Below are 15,000 nucleotides of genomic sequence, written 5' to 3' on the forward strand. Positions count from 1 at the left end.
CTTGAGGGGTTGCCTGTTTGATCCCCGACCAGTAGGAACGGCTGACGTGCCCTTGAGCAAGGCACCTCACTGCTCCCCAAGAGCTGTAGCAAGGCAGCTTACTGCTCCGGGTTAGTGTGTGCTTCACCTCACTGTGTGTTCACTGTGTGCTCACTAATGGGATAAATGCAGAGACCAAATTCCTTGTATACGCAAGTATAGTTGGCCGAGAAACCTGATTTACATTTACATTTAAGTATATATACTCTTTTGATCTTCCCTTGAGGGAAATTTGGTCTCTGCATTTATCCCAATCTGTGAATTAGTGAAACACACTCAGAACACAGTGAACACAGTGAGGTGAAGCACACACTAATCCCGGCTCAGTGAGCTGCCTGCAACAACAGCGGCGTTTGGGGAGCAGTGAAGGGTTAGGTGCCTTGCCCAAGGGCACTTCAGCCGCTTTCTACTGGTCGGGGTTCGAACCGGCAACCCTCCGGTCACAAGTCCGAAGCGCTAACCAGTAGGCCACAGTTGCCCCCTATTTACATCCCACAGCATTCCTCAGCTCACCTGAAAGGACTTGACGAAGGTCCACAAGAGCGTTCGAATGCCCTCGCCTCGACTCAGCAGCTTGACCAATCTCATTACCCGAAAGAGTCGGAAGAAGGTGATGGAGATGCGGGCGCTGTCCTGCGTGCTCTGAGGTGGTGGGGGACGAAGAGAGACCCAATTAGAGGGAGGAGTGGAGAACAAGAACAAATGAAAGAGACAGAGAGAGAGAAAAGTGTGTGTGTGTGTGTGTGGGGGGGGTATTCTTTTCACATCAAATCACTCCAGTAACACTTCAAACCTGATACAAACCAATTCAACCAATCAGTTACAAAAAATAAAACAATGTTACATGCGTGCAAGTGTGTAAGAAATAGAGGTAATGTGTCTGTGCCTTTTCTCTGAATAAAGACATCACATGCCAGACATCTTGTCATATACACTTGCGAACATTATCACACTGCATACATATGGACTCAGATTCCAAGGATGCCAATGTGTTAAGGTCATGCAATGTCTTGGGTTGTCCACATTTGGATGGGGGGGGGGGGGGGGGGGGGTTCCCAGGTTGACAAACATGCAGCACCATGTCCACGGTGGAATTTCCAAAAGGAGAAATGTCTGGAAATACATCTGATGTCCAAGGGGAGCAGCTCACATACAATAAATCAGTATGAAGAAGACATTGTTTCCTCTGTTTGCATGTCAAGTAAGAGGCTGTGGTAACCAAGCATTCAATTTAATTTAGAGTACACCAGAGCATTGTTAGTATGCAATATGGTGGAGTAAGGAAATTACAGATTACTGCATTTCCATTTCTGCAAAAACTGGGTGATTATTCTGGTCCATTGCATTAAATCCTTAAAAAAAATAACAAAGGTAAAACAAAACAACAACATCAGCAAAAACACAAGCGTTAGAGACAAGACTGTGGTCGGGGCGGAACAGAGTTGGGGATTCTTACCCCGGGTGGCACCTCCACCACTAGAAGAGCTTCTCTCTGCTTCCAAACCAAACATCTACATTAACAAATTTCTTTTGAAACAGCTGACAAATGATGTGCACCCACTAATCCTCAAGGGGCAACCAACACAAATAATGTGTGACTGTAACAGTGTACCAGATGTTTCATTTTTTTTACCCATATGCCAATGTTTGCACAATATCTAGCGAATGTTGCTATTGATTAAACATCTGTGTTCTGATGACTTGATAGTGAACACAATACAAAATGGACAAGGGTGGACAGATGAGTGGTAAACAAAGCACATTAAAAAAAAAAAAACTTTTTTAAACATATTTTTTTTCCGCATGGACATTTAAATGCATGTATGAGGAGGAACTTTATCCACTGAAATGACAGTTTTACCAACACAAATATATTTTCATAAACAAAGGCATTACAGCAATCATGATAACAGATATGGCTTCTCTGAATGTTCCACAAATGAAGAGTTTGGTTCCAAAACGCTATATCTCCATTTTTAAAAACATTAAAAAGTCATGTCATTTAATTGTGTATTTAAGGTAATATCAATAAAATTGCAATTGTGTTGTTTTGATTGAGTAAAGATAAATCAAACAACAATACCCAATTACAGTTCTACTAAAATTACTTGGAAAACAAAATGTAAAAAAATGAACATTCTTTCAAATGGATGATATAGTTTTTTGGAATCAAACTCTTCAAATATTTCTCTCTTAAAGTATAAATAATGGGACATTCACACAAAACGATATTTGACTTCAAAGAAGAAGAAAAACCTGAATGTGACAAAAGACAATTATTTTTTTAATGCACAAAAATAAAGGTAGGCCATCAAAACACGTCACAATATGCACTGTATTTCATGTGTATATATGTTTGTGCGAGCAAGAGAATGAGAACTCATCCAAAAGCATAAAGAGCAGAATAAGAGGAGGATTGCAGTGAATCTCAATGATCCCAAACAGCTATTGTGCCATCAATTCAAAACTGACCTTCCCCGTAAGCCTAGCCTGAGCCACCAGCCAAAACAGCTAGATATCAGGGCCAGTAGAGCTCTCAGAATGGATATGTACATTTTACATAAGAAATATTTCTATTCTATATGATAGTGGATATATATATATATTGTATTCATTGTATTTGGCCATGGCTTATGGGTCAGGGGTCACTGCACAGTCTCCTCCTTCAGACACGTGAGAGGGCGGACACGGAAAGCGCTACTTACATTCATCTCTGTGATCGCAATGTCAACGACGCTACCAACAACAATTAAGGCATCAAACGTGTTCCATGCATCGGCGAAATAATGCTGTATGCAGCAGTGGAGAGATCACAAGAGGGCAGAGGGCAGAGGCAAAGAGATAGTCCAGAGAGGGAGATAGACAGCAGAGAGAGAGAGAGAGAGAGAGAGAGAGAGAGAGAGAGACAGCAGAGAGAGAGAGAGAGAGAGAGAGAGGGAGATGAATGGATGGATGTGTGTTGAGGATGGGGGAGGGAAAAGAGAGACAGAACAGAATGTCAGAAAAGCAAAGATACAAGACATGGCAAGTTGCAACCAGTGATCATCGAGGACAGGGAGGCCACCGTGTCTGGGTGAGTCATACAACCAATCCTCACTCAAGACACTCAAAAATCGCTTCATGGCAGTTCTACAAATCATTCCTCGTCCTGTCTACACACATCACAAAGTTTCATCTCAGTTTAACAAACAAGTCTATTTTTTTTATGACGATTGTAAGACAGTAGAAGTCCAGACACAGTGGCGATGTCCAAAGCGCAGAGAAAAAAACACTACAGAGACATGGCATGGAAGAGAAGGTCCTCTGGTGACCTCTGGTGCCCCCTGCAGCCAGAGAGCTGACAGACACCCCACCCCTACTAAAGACACAGAGAGAGAGAGAGAGAGCGCACGCACACCAACATGCCAGATCGGGATGGAGGGGTGAAAGAGGAAAGGAGGGAGGGAGGGTAAGGGCCCATGCTCACACATACCTCATTGAGAATGATGTCAACTACACTGCCAATCACCACCAGGGCATCAAAGCCGTTCCAGGCATCCCCAAAATAACCCTAGTGAGCAGCAGTCCACCAGGGCGAGAGGAAGGAGAGGAGAGGAGAGAGGAGGAGAGGTGAGGGGAGGAGAGGAGAGGAAAGGAGAAGAGAGGGGAGGAGAGGAGAGGAGAGAGGAGGAGAGGTGAGGGGAGGAGAGGAGAGGAGAAGAGAGGGGAGGAGAGAGGAGAGGAGAAGGAGGAAAAGATGAGAGAGGACAGAGAAATAAGGGATGGAAAAGGAAGTAAAAAAAAGCACAAGAGGAAAAGACAGGACAAGGCAGGAGGTAAGATAAGAAAGATAAGAGAAGAAAGGAGAAAGGAGAGGAGAGAAGGGGAGGAGAGGAAAGAAGAAGGAAAAGAGAAGAAAGGAGAAGTAGAGGTAGACCAGGAAGAAGAGGAGGAAAGGGGAGAAGAGTGGAGTAGAGGAGGAATGGGTGGGGATTAACACATTGACCACTGTGTGTTTGGTGGGGGTGGAGGGACTTCTGCACATGTGCTGTTGGGTCCCATTATCCCACTGGACCCAGTCTTACACTAGCACTGCTTCAGATTACTGCAACACTACATAACACACCCAGGGGTAGGAGACAGAACACACCCTTGGTTTGAAGGCAATCAGCTTGAGGATCATCTCCACAGTGAAGACCGCAGTGAACACCATATTGAGGATGTCCATCGCGTAGTTGAAGAGATGAGACTGCCCTTGGTGCTGCATGGACATAATGATGGAAATAATTATAATTATTCATATTTGATAATAATGATATAATAATTAATAATGATAATTATTGCAATATTTTTTTAAATAAATGATTATATGTGAAAATATGATGATTGTGATTATATCTAAAATATCTCTGAAGGGAATTTCTATTCACCTGTATGGCCAGGCAGAGGGTGTTGAGGATGATGAGGACGAACATGACGTATTCGAAGCCCGCTGAGTTGACCACGTACCAGAACTTGTACTGGTAGCGGTTCTTAGGGATGTATCTCCTTACTGGTCGTGCCTTCAGAGCGTACTCTACACACTGGCGCTGGAGGGTCAGATGAAGACAAAATTACAAAGACACACAAATACACACACACAGACACACACACCCACAGACATTTCTCTCTCTCTCACACACACACACACACAAACACACACACACACACACACACACACACACACACACACACACACACACACACACACACACACACACACACACACATACCTGGTTCTTGTCCAGCTCACAGTTCTTGTACTCTTTCTCTCCCTGCTCCTGGAAGGTGACAATGACGAAACCCACAAAGATGTTCATCATGAAGAAGGCGATGATGATGATGTAGATGATGAAGAAGATGGAGATCTCCACACGGTAGTTATAAATGGGGCCCATGTTCTCTTTGTTGGAGTCAATGGCCTTGTACAGGAGCCTGGACCAAAACAAAAGAGGAAAATGAAATGTGTGGAGTGTGTTTTTCTTAGCTACAAGAAAAGAATCAGTGTGTGTGTACTGTATGTCTATGAGCAAGTGTGCACATGTATGCGTGAATGTATATGTTTCTGTGTGTGTGTGTGTGTGTGTGTGTGTGTGTGAGGAGTGTACTTACGCAGGCCAGCCTTCAAATGTTGAGACGGTGAAGAGGGCCATCATGGCCATAAGCACGTTATCAAAGTTAAAATCACTGTTGTACCAAACTCGATGTTTGATTATAGGTAGTGCTGTTTCACCAATGTTATACAGAATGTAGGAGCCCCTGCAAGTACAGGCAAAGAAATATCACAAAACACACACACACACATACTGTACACACACACAAACACACACACACACACACACACACACACACACACACACACACATGTTTGCAATTTAATAAATGCATTCAGACTTACTGGCATTCCTCTGGACTTGATTTCGCTTCATCTGTGCAGCGGTAGAACTTTCCCTGAGTGAGAGAAGGCAGCAAAAAAAAAAAACGATCAAATGGCATGAATTTATTTATAATCTAAATTGATAATTAATTTATGTAATTGAGATGTAAGAGTCAGGACCTCACAAGCCTTTAATACAATGACAACAATGACTACTTCATTCCAAAAGAACATTACAGCATTGCCGTTACATACATATTATACATATTACTACATAGATAGATAGATAGATACTTTATTGATCCTCAAGGGGAAATTCAAGGTCTCAGAAGCATACAGACATCACACACAGCATGCACTTACAGCAGAAAAAGTAATATACAATATAAAACTCCACTGTACAATAGAGACAGTAGAAGATAAGCATGATACTAAAATACAAATACTAAATATACTATATAAACTAAATCAAATATCAACATAGTGTGCAAGCATGACAGGGCAGGGACTGAGCCTGTAATTCAGTGTGCATTATAAGGTGCTCTATGAGAGTGAGTGTCACGGTGATGGGGGGGGGGGGTGCCATGGTCGTGGACCCCTCAACAGACACAAGCAAGATGCCATATACATTTGAAAGGGTGGGGATAGTGCAATATCAGTACAGACTGAGGTTTAATATTAAAAATAAATATAGTGCAAGGCAGTTCAGTGCAATGATCATGTATTAATAGTAATACTATTACTATAATAGTAATACTATTACAGTAATACTATGTACTGCAGCTGCCATCCCCAATTACCTTGAAGAGCTGCACGCCGATGCAGGCAAACATGAACTGGAGGAGTGTGGTGACGATCATGATGTTACCGATGGTGCGAATGGCCACAAACACACACTGCACCACGTGCTGTTGGGTCCAAACAGAAAGGTCAGCACAGCCAATGCCCATGAGACCAAAGGAAGGGCCCACTAAGGACAGAAGTAATCTAATATCGTCACTACAAGAGTCATTACTAGTGCTCTCACTGGGGAACAACTGGGGATAAGAGGAGAGGAGAAGAGAGGAGAAGAGAGGAGACAAGAGGGGAGGAGATGAGAGGAGAAGAGAGGAGAGGAGATGAGAGGAGAGAAAAGGAGATGAGATGAGATGAGAGAAGAGATATCGAAGTGGAGAAGAGATGTCGAGGAGAGAGTAAAGGAGAAGAAGAGAAGGCAGAGGAGAGGAGCAGAGAGGAGAGAGGTCTGACCTTGAGGCCCTTGGCTCTGTTGATGGCTCTGAGGGGCCGCAGCACACGCAGGACACGCAGGATCTTCACCACCGAGATGGCCGACGACCTGCACACCAAACGCCAATCAAAACCACACCCTGCTAGCCACCACCACTCACCACCTACACTGATCCCCCACCACACACCTTCACATGTGATGTACAAGACAATGTATTAATACTGTATGCATACATGTAACACTATGCATGCATTTGTGATAGATAATGGGATTTAACATGCTAGTATTCAAACAACTACAAATTATAGTGAACTGTAGTGACTGAATTTGATTTACACTAAACTCCAAAAGGAAGAACATACTCAATGCCAAAGGACACCAACGACACACCGACCACCAGCAGATCCAGCAAGTTGAAGTAGTTCCTGCAGAAGGCTCCTTTGTGGAGGAAAGCCCCGAACGCGGTCATCTGAAACAGACAGGGGCATCAGGACGTCAGATTACCTGTGCAGTTGCACACACACACACACAAAAGTAAATATGATGTTAAACGCTACACAACAATGACTCAATTCAACAATTACTTTGATTCACTAATAATTCATCGTTCCACATTCTTATTTTTAAGTGTGTTTACAATATATTCAAATAAGGCAGCTTTATAAATATAAAAAATCTAATATTTCTCAACAATAATCAACACAAACACATGACACATGACTTAAACTGCCCTTTTATATAAATAGTACAGATGTCACAAAAACATTCATTTATCCAGTACAGTGGGGGCTCTATGAGATGGCAGAAAACAAGCATTCACAACATGGCTCCTTGTCAGGATGTGATCTGGTCCAACAAAGACACCTTCACAGCGGACACACTGCACAGAGACCGACAGTGGACCACTTCCTTCCAAACACTCATTTGTGTAACAAAACATTGCAAAGGACTCTTCCAGTAACACTCATGCCAATTCTGGGTTGCATGACAGCGGGGATTCCCATTTCAGCAACAAAGCATGCTTCTTGTTACTGGTGAAAGGGAGCATGTTTTGCTTGGTCATGAAGAGAAGTGCAAAGAAAGAGAGCTGTGCTTTCCATACAAGCTATGACTGCAGATTTGTGTTTTGTGGTCAAGCAAAGGACAAAGAATACTGGCTGACATGATGCAAAAAAGAAAAAAAAAAACATTCCGAGGAAGAACATAAAGCTATGAAGACCCTGGAATCCATGCATATCCAATACTAATTTATACTCATTCTCAAAGTCATTGCTAACTATCATACATCTTTAATATTAAAGGCCCTATTTTGGCGATCAGAAACGGATGGTCAGAGGCGCAAAGTTTATAGACATTAAAGGCGTGGCTAGTCCACTAATTTAATGGCATGATTTTGTGATCAAACGCTGGGAACAAAAGGGTTGTTCTTATGTTTCTTAATCAGTCATGGGTGAGTTTTTGGTGTAACATCCTTTACCAAAAACATAGCCTGAAAAAAGCAACACTTAACCCAATAATGTTCGAATGACTGAATAAAAATCCTAATGATATTTATCCTGCAAAGGAGTTGCTGCTTACATCTCGTGACAGTGCATCTTCAGCTGTGCTTTATATGCACCTTTCGCTATAGACCAGGTTTTTCATGGTCAGTGGCGTAATGCTTTTTAGAGGGTGTAAGATAGTGATTTTTGGATCATGTGCCAGATCACACCTTATGTCGTTAATTGCCACAAACAAGGGTGCAAGGTTTAACAAAAGTGTGCATCGCGAAAAATTCCTCACTTTATTGAGTGTAAGATAAGAATAAGCCTCGTGCTTTGCCACCTTGCGCCGGGTGCAGGATAGGGCCCTAAAACTGACAGGACCTAAAGGAATTGTATTCAAGCCCTTTTTATTATTCTCACATGAAAGACAAAAATATCTTTAAAAGCCTATGCCTGATGAATGCATGTTTAATACTAATTTGCCCAGACTTCATGTGGACATCTGGGATGGACAGACATCCTACGACATTGAAAAGCATTTGTTACCAGCGGTCACTGGCACTTGGGTGAGTTCTTGCTAAAGCAGACATATCATGGTAGCAGACAGAGCGGAGAGCACTGGGGCCTGTACTACGAAGCGGGGTTACTGGCTTATCTGGGTAACTTCGAGAGTAACTTGATCACGTGTGGCGTAACTTCCTGATTAACCCGTACTAAGAAAGGTGGATAGGTTTTAACCCCTCCACTAACAATTCGAGACAATGTCGGCGTAGCCTACCTGGATGATCCATACGACATTGGACCGCAAATCGCGAGGGGCTCTCTTCGCAGGGCGAGGGGTTTTAGAGACCGCCATATATATATATAGTCTATATATGGCGGTCTCTAATATAGACCGATATATATATATATATATCGGACGATATTCTCTATGAAGATATAGATTGTCTCTAATGTCACCCGTCATAGCAATGACCTTACGTGGACATTCATGTATTCCAGGTGATGCTGAACATCTGAGCAAGAATAGCCTAAAATAAGCCTCGGACATAGGCCTAGCCTACAGTATGCTGAACATCTGAGCAAGAATAGCCTAAAATAAATTGGACATAGCCTACAGTAGGCCTAATAAATTTAAATCACCATTTTAACAAACTTGTTGAATTGAATGTCATATTACTGTACCCTGCACATAAAGGCTACACATTTCCACAGCACCAGAATCCGACCAAATGCCTCCCCCCTTCCATAATCGGCCTTCCACTATTATTTGCGATGGCCAACTCCTCTGCTACTGTAAAACACTCTGGTGCCTTACAGTAGGCTAGTGTTCAAAGACACCTTTTTCTTGTTAGCTGTAAAACAGAGGCCAAGTGAAGGCTATAGGCATACTAGGCTTACATGTTTTCATAATTAAGAAATATTAATGCAAGCTATAACTATATAAACCTACTATTCTGAATAATGTGTTTGTGTTTCATTTTCACCTGCTGCCATGTGCGTTTGGCAATGGTGTTGCATCTGAAATTTTCACAGGATTAGGCATACACTAAATCAGTCAATGGGGGCTATTTAAACATTCAATTATCCTATTACTGTAATCTATGCCCACTTCTGAATTGTGTTGCATCTGTAGGCATTTCTATGAACTCAAAATAGGCAATTTAATTATTTCAACTTATTTCAGACATTCCGCAAGCTATTACATATTTGAAGAACATGTGGAAATAAAACTTTACTTTTAGGCATTTAGGCTACCCGATCTGCAATACGTTGCCAACAGCCTTGCTTTGCTTTGTTCACTGCCGACGTATTTGATTTTTGTGGGTTTTAATTCCTCATAACTTGTCATAATAATTGTGCATTCCTCATCCGTAAAATAAAGTGATCGCGTCATCATTGAAAGTGGTGACTTGCGCTGCAACCCGCCCCTTTTATGTGAACACGCACAAACTCCAATTAGGTTAACCCCGGCTCAACAAATCAACTTCATAATCAGCGTCGTAGTACCGATTAACACCACTTATGATAACCAGGTTTTGTCAACCCCGGTTTAACAAAGTAACCCTGGGTTACATCTGGGTAGGTTAAGCTCCCTTCGTAGTACAGGCCCCTGAGCTCTTCCCTCAAGTAAACAAACAACACAAACAAAAACAACAACATGCCCGACACATAAGGGAGGGCAGAGTACAATGGGAGGCTTGTGTCACCATATTGCCAAGTTTACCTTCAACAGGATCTCAAAGGTAAACATACTAGTGAAGACATAATCTGCATAGCCTAGGACCTGCGAAAGCAAGACGGGTGAGAGGGTTACAGCACAACCACAGCAGGAGAGGCACACAGACGGGGCCAGGGGGCATTTACCTTCAGCAGGATCTCTACCGTAAAGATAGCCGTGAACGCATAGTCAAAATAACCAAGAATCTGGAAAAAGGGCGACATGAGAGTTTAACACACACACACACACACACACACACACACACACACACACACACACAGACATGGCTGGAGCTGAGAGTTTGCTGCAGTGCCAGTGGCTGAAACCCAGGGGGCGCTGTGTGCCTAGGTTTACTGTAATTTATTTCTTAATAAAAGAAGCAGTAAGTTATGTCTTAAATGAGTGTACAAATCATGACTATTGACACAATAAATCTTTTCTAGAGTAACACTTCAAATATAGCAATATCTGGAGGCAAAACCCATTCCAACCAACATATAAAGTATGTGATTATTTAAATGAAGTATTCAATAAGGTATTGATTGTCCTACGATGTTGCGGGCGGAGAAGTTGCGGATGGGGTCCTCTGCAGCCAGGGAGACGGAGCTGAGCATGATGAAGACGAGGATGAGGTTGGTGAAGATATGATGGTTGATCAGCCGGTGACAGGCCACTCGGATGCTGCACACAACAGAGCACACTTGACAGAGCAACTATATTTCACACTTGATCAAGCATGATTTGTACTTTATACCACCTTTAATGTGCAAACAGTATTTGTCTGTGTGCTTATATACTGAATGTGTCATTGAAAGAGGATATAAAAAGAGAGAAAGAGAGAGACAGAGAGAGACAGACAGAGAGAGAGAGAGAGAGAGAGAATTTTGGGGGGCTTACGGGTTGGTGTTGCTGAGGATGAAGAAGGCGCTACCCTCTGGGATGGGCAGGATCTTTTCCTTGAGGTTAAGCTCCGCCAGTCGCTGTGGACGTGGTCCCACAGGAACCTCAGGCTCAGGCTCATCTTCATCCTCCTCCTCACCTGCGCACGCACACACACACACACACACACACACACACACACACACACACACACACACACAGACACATACACACACACACACACACACACACACAGACACATACACATGCAACGGGTTAGAAAATCACACACACACCACACAGGTCTCCACACCCAGAGCAGTTACTGTCCTACAGTTAAACCACTCCTCCTAATACTCATCATACTCATTATTTATGCCCATTAAGTTTAAGTTTAGCAATAAAAAAGCCATGAAGGATATATCACTTGGGAAGTGACTGAATGTACTCATTGAAACAAAGTGAAACAGATGTGAAAGAGGATGTATGGGATTTTGCACCAGAGTCTGAGGTGACATTCTTCTCCTCTTCTACATTCTCCTCCACTGCAACCTGGAGCAACAACAACAACAAAAACAGTCAACGCGTAAATATGTGTGCACAGTGAACACACACACTCTCACTTACATACACACACACACACACAAACACAGACAGACACACACACACACACACACACACACACACACACACACACACACACACACACACACACACTGAACCAAACAAACGAGTAGACACCCAACGCATTGTTTTAAATCCAAAGAAGTCATATGCTGAGCATACCTGGGCTTCTTCATCTTTTACTTCAACCTTTTCCTCTTCCTTTTTGCATATACTGTCACTCCTAGGGAAAAAGAAAACATTTTGCTCAGTTTACATGCTATGATGTACAGAAAATAGGAAACACCCCCCCCCCCCCTCTCTCTCTCTGAATGACATCTTGTTTTTGACGAGGCTACCTGATGCTCTTCCTTCTCTCTCTCTCCTCTTCCTTCTCCTTTTGAGCCGTGTTCAAGCTCTCTGCATCTGCAAGGTTGTCGACGGCGATGGCCAAGAAGACATTCAGGAGGATGTCTGTGGACAGAGTTAGGGACAACAAAGAGAACACACAGAGGCCAAAAAACATCCTCAAAAAGCCTCACAGCCTTCTCTAGAAAGCTCTACTATTTTCTCTCAAACGTTTCATGTATGCAACTAAACCCACCCCAAAACAAAACAAATAAAATGTGTTCCCTCAAAGTTTCAATCCCATTAAATTCAGGTTTGTCAGCTTGGTGTCACAAAAGCGTTTTACCAAGAACTGAAGCCTAAATCCCACAAAGAGCAAACCCCCGAGCTTCTGACAGGATTACGGGAGAAGACAACATTATATAAACCCCTGGACGTGCACGCTGTGAGGTACACTAATCTGTCTGTTATTGTTCCAGTCGGAATCAATGACCATTTGTAATCTGTCATTCTCAGAGATTCATCTGTGTGGCTTGCAACTCATACCACTACAATAATGAAAAAACAGGGCACTATAGCAGGTAAAAGATACAACATATTGTATTACAATCTGATTGAAATAAATTTGTCTGAACGTTTCATTTGATTTTGGTATCCTCTGCACATCCAGCAATAGACATTTGAAGAAGTAAGTTTCACATAAAATGTAACAACAATAGCAAAGAGAACCTTCCAGAAACCATCAGTCCAAATCCTATGCTACTGCTACAGCTTTGCAACATAAATGTATACGCGTATCTATTCATCCAACCTGGTTCTTTGTAAACCCATAACCTTCTTGACAAACTGGGCCAGAAAGTCTTGAAAGTAATGAACAAAAGATGAATGCTGCACTATACTGAATAATCCAATGGGGTAATCCTGGGGTGTTGTGTATACAGCACTTGCCACTCATGGCTTCTGAAGGATACAGTTTCCGCAGATGAAGAGGATGATGAAGTAGATGCAGACCACCATCCCCGAGGAGGAAGGCCCACCATAGGCCATGATCCCATCATACATCACCTGGTTCCAGTCCTCACCAGTCAGTATCTGTTCATGTGAAAGCAATCATGTTACTTGGAGTCTCTACAACTACACAAACACATGTAAATATACATACTGTACACACATCCATACACATGTATGTGAATGCACAGACATGCACACCGACAAAGAGGGGGAAAAAGCTAGAATGCATAACTTGATATAATGTCACAATTCCTGTAAACCTCTATGCACAGATATACATGTAGAGGAAAAGATGTGGATACACAACACACACACACACACACACACACACACCTGAAAGACAGTGAGCAGCGCCTGAGGGAAGTTGTCGAATGTGCTCCTCTTGGTCACAGTCTCGTCAAAGTTGAACTTGCCGCCGAAGAGCTGCATGCCCAGCAGGGAGAAGATGATGATGAAGAGGAAGAGGAGCAGCAGCAAGGAGGCGATGGACTTCATGGAGTTGAGCAGAGACGCCACCAGGTTGCTCAGGGACGCCCAGTGTCTGCAGGGACAGACCGACACAATACCACAACGCCATTATACCGGACAGGCTAACACAGGCAGGGTCAACAACAGCTGCCAGTTATGAGGGTGTGGAACCTCCAGGGACATAAACATGCTCCCAATGTTAGTGACTAAAGCCGCATGGCCTTTTTCATACAAAATGTTACCAAATTATGGCTGCTTCTTGGAACATCTTGATTTTCATTTTGGTGCACTTGTCAACAGGCTAGAGCATTTGCATCCCCAGCATGGTTCAAGCTTTTAATGAAAGTCAATTCAAATCAAAATGTTCCGTGGCCATCACATGTATCCACTTGAGCACACTGAGGAAGGCGCTAAGCCGAAACGCGCATATGCAAAGTGTGGCCTTTTTTCCTTCTGAGTTAACATTTAAGTTTGGCCAAGCACTCTAAAAAGTAACATAAGAGACTGAGTGAAGCCTGCTCCTACCATATACTTTATCCGTGGCCATCACACACATACAACACAGACACACATACAACACAGACACATATACAACACAGACACACATACAACACAGGCAACACATCATGTGGAAAAGACAATGAAGGAATCAACCCATGAGCTCAAGAACTACAGCTAAACTGTGGTGTCTGAATGAGAGAGCTAAAAGTTGCTTCAGCGTTGTCACTTCTCTGGGAAGCCCACATCCCTGTGTGTGGATCCTCACCGCGTGACCTTGAAGATGCGCAGCAGGCGCACACAGCGCAGCACGGAGATGCCGAGCGGCGACATGAACCTCAGCTCCACCAGGATGGTCTCCACGATGCCACCGCACACCACAAAGCAGTCGAAGCGGTTGAACAGGGACACAAAGTAGGCCTGCAGGCCCAGGCTGTACATCTTGATCAGCATCTCACACGTGAACATGGCCAGCAGCACCTTGTTGGCCACATCTGGGGAGAAAGAGAGAGGGAGGGGAAGAGGGAGGGAGGGAGAGAGAGAGAGAGAGAGAGAAAGAGAGAGAGGATGATCAAGATCAAGATCAAACAAAAACAAAATCTCTAGACGTAATTCATTACTATAACTACATTTAAATGTAAACATGTAGGGTCTGTCTTAAACACTGACCCAATCAACTACATTTCTCTGTTATGTTTTAATCAACAATACAAAATAAATGAAAGTAAGTTGAGTAGCTTGTCTTTAGTAGCTTGTTAAGTAGTATTTGTCATATCGTATCTCCTCATACTGTGGCACACAGAACCTGTGAGCACCCAAGCCCATG

General features: G+C 43.1%; 1 protein-coding gene across 2 annotated transcripts in view; it reads right to left on the reverse strand.

The window, feature by feature from the left end:
* cacna1db (calcium channel, voltage-dependent, L type, alpha 1D subunit, b) overlaps positions 1 to 15,000 on the reverse strand; it is a 78,883-nt gene that overhangs the window by 20,130 nt on the left and 43,753 nt on the right. For both annotated transcript variants that reach the window (XM_042097000.1, XM_042097001.1), the window contains exons 13-31: positions 14,443 to 14,668; positions 13,542 to 13,749; positions 13,169 to 13,289; positions 12,209 to 12,323; positions 12,033 to 12,093; positions 11,747 to 11,798; positions 11,265 to 11,406; positions 10,919 to 11,048; positions 10,374 to 10,433; positions 7,025 to 7,131; positions 6,683 to 6,770; positions 6,235 to 6,342; positions 5,456 to 5,508; positions 5,170 to 5,316; positions 4,791 to 4,992; positions 4,449 to 4,607; positions 4,169 to 4,279; positions 3,512 to 3,589; positions 553 to 681 (exon numbers count right to left, since the gene is read on the reverse strand). In XM_042097000.1, coding sequence (XP_041952934.1) covers positions 553 to 681; positions 3,512 to 3,589; positions 4,169 to 4,279; positions 4,449 to 4,607; positions 4,791 to 4,992; positions 5,170 to 5,316; positions 5,456 to 5,508; positions 6,235 to 6,342; positions 6,683 to 6,770; positions 7,025 to 7,131; positions 10,374 to 10,433; positions 10,919 to 11,048; positions 11,265 to 11,406; positions 11,747 to 11,798; positions 12,033 to 12,093; positions 12,209 to 12,323; positions 13,169 to 13,289; positions 13,542 to 13,749; positions 14,443 to 14,668 — 2,297 coding nt within the window. The remainder of the gene's footprint in view (positions 1 to 552; positions 682 to 3,511; positions 3,590 to 4,168; positions 4,280 to 4,448; positions 4,608 to 4,790; positions 4,993 to 5,169; positions 5,317 to 5,455; positions 5,509 to 6,234; positions 6,343 to 6,682; positions 6,771 to 7,024; positions 7,132 to 10,373; positions 10,434 to 10,918; positions 11,049 to 11,264; positions 11,407 to 11,746; positions 11,799 to 12,032; positions 12,094 to 12,208; positions 12,324 to 13,168; positions 13,290 to 13,541; positions 13,750 to 14,442; positions 14,669 to 15,000) is intronic.

Source organism: Alosa sapidissima, chromosome 7 (genome assembly GCF_018492685.1).
Source record: "Alosa sapidissima isolate fAloSap1 chromosome 7, fAloSap1.pri, whole genome shotgun sequence".
NCBI lineage: Eukaryota > Metazoa > Chordata > Actinopteri > Clupeiformes > Clupeidae > Alosa > Alosa sapidissima.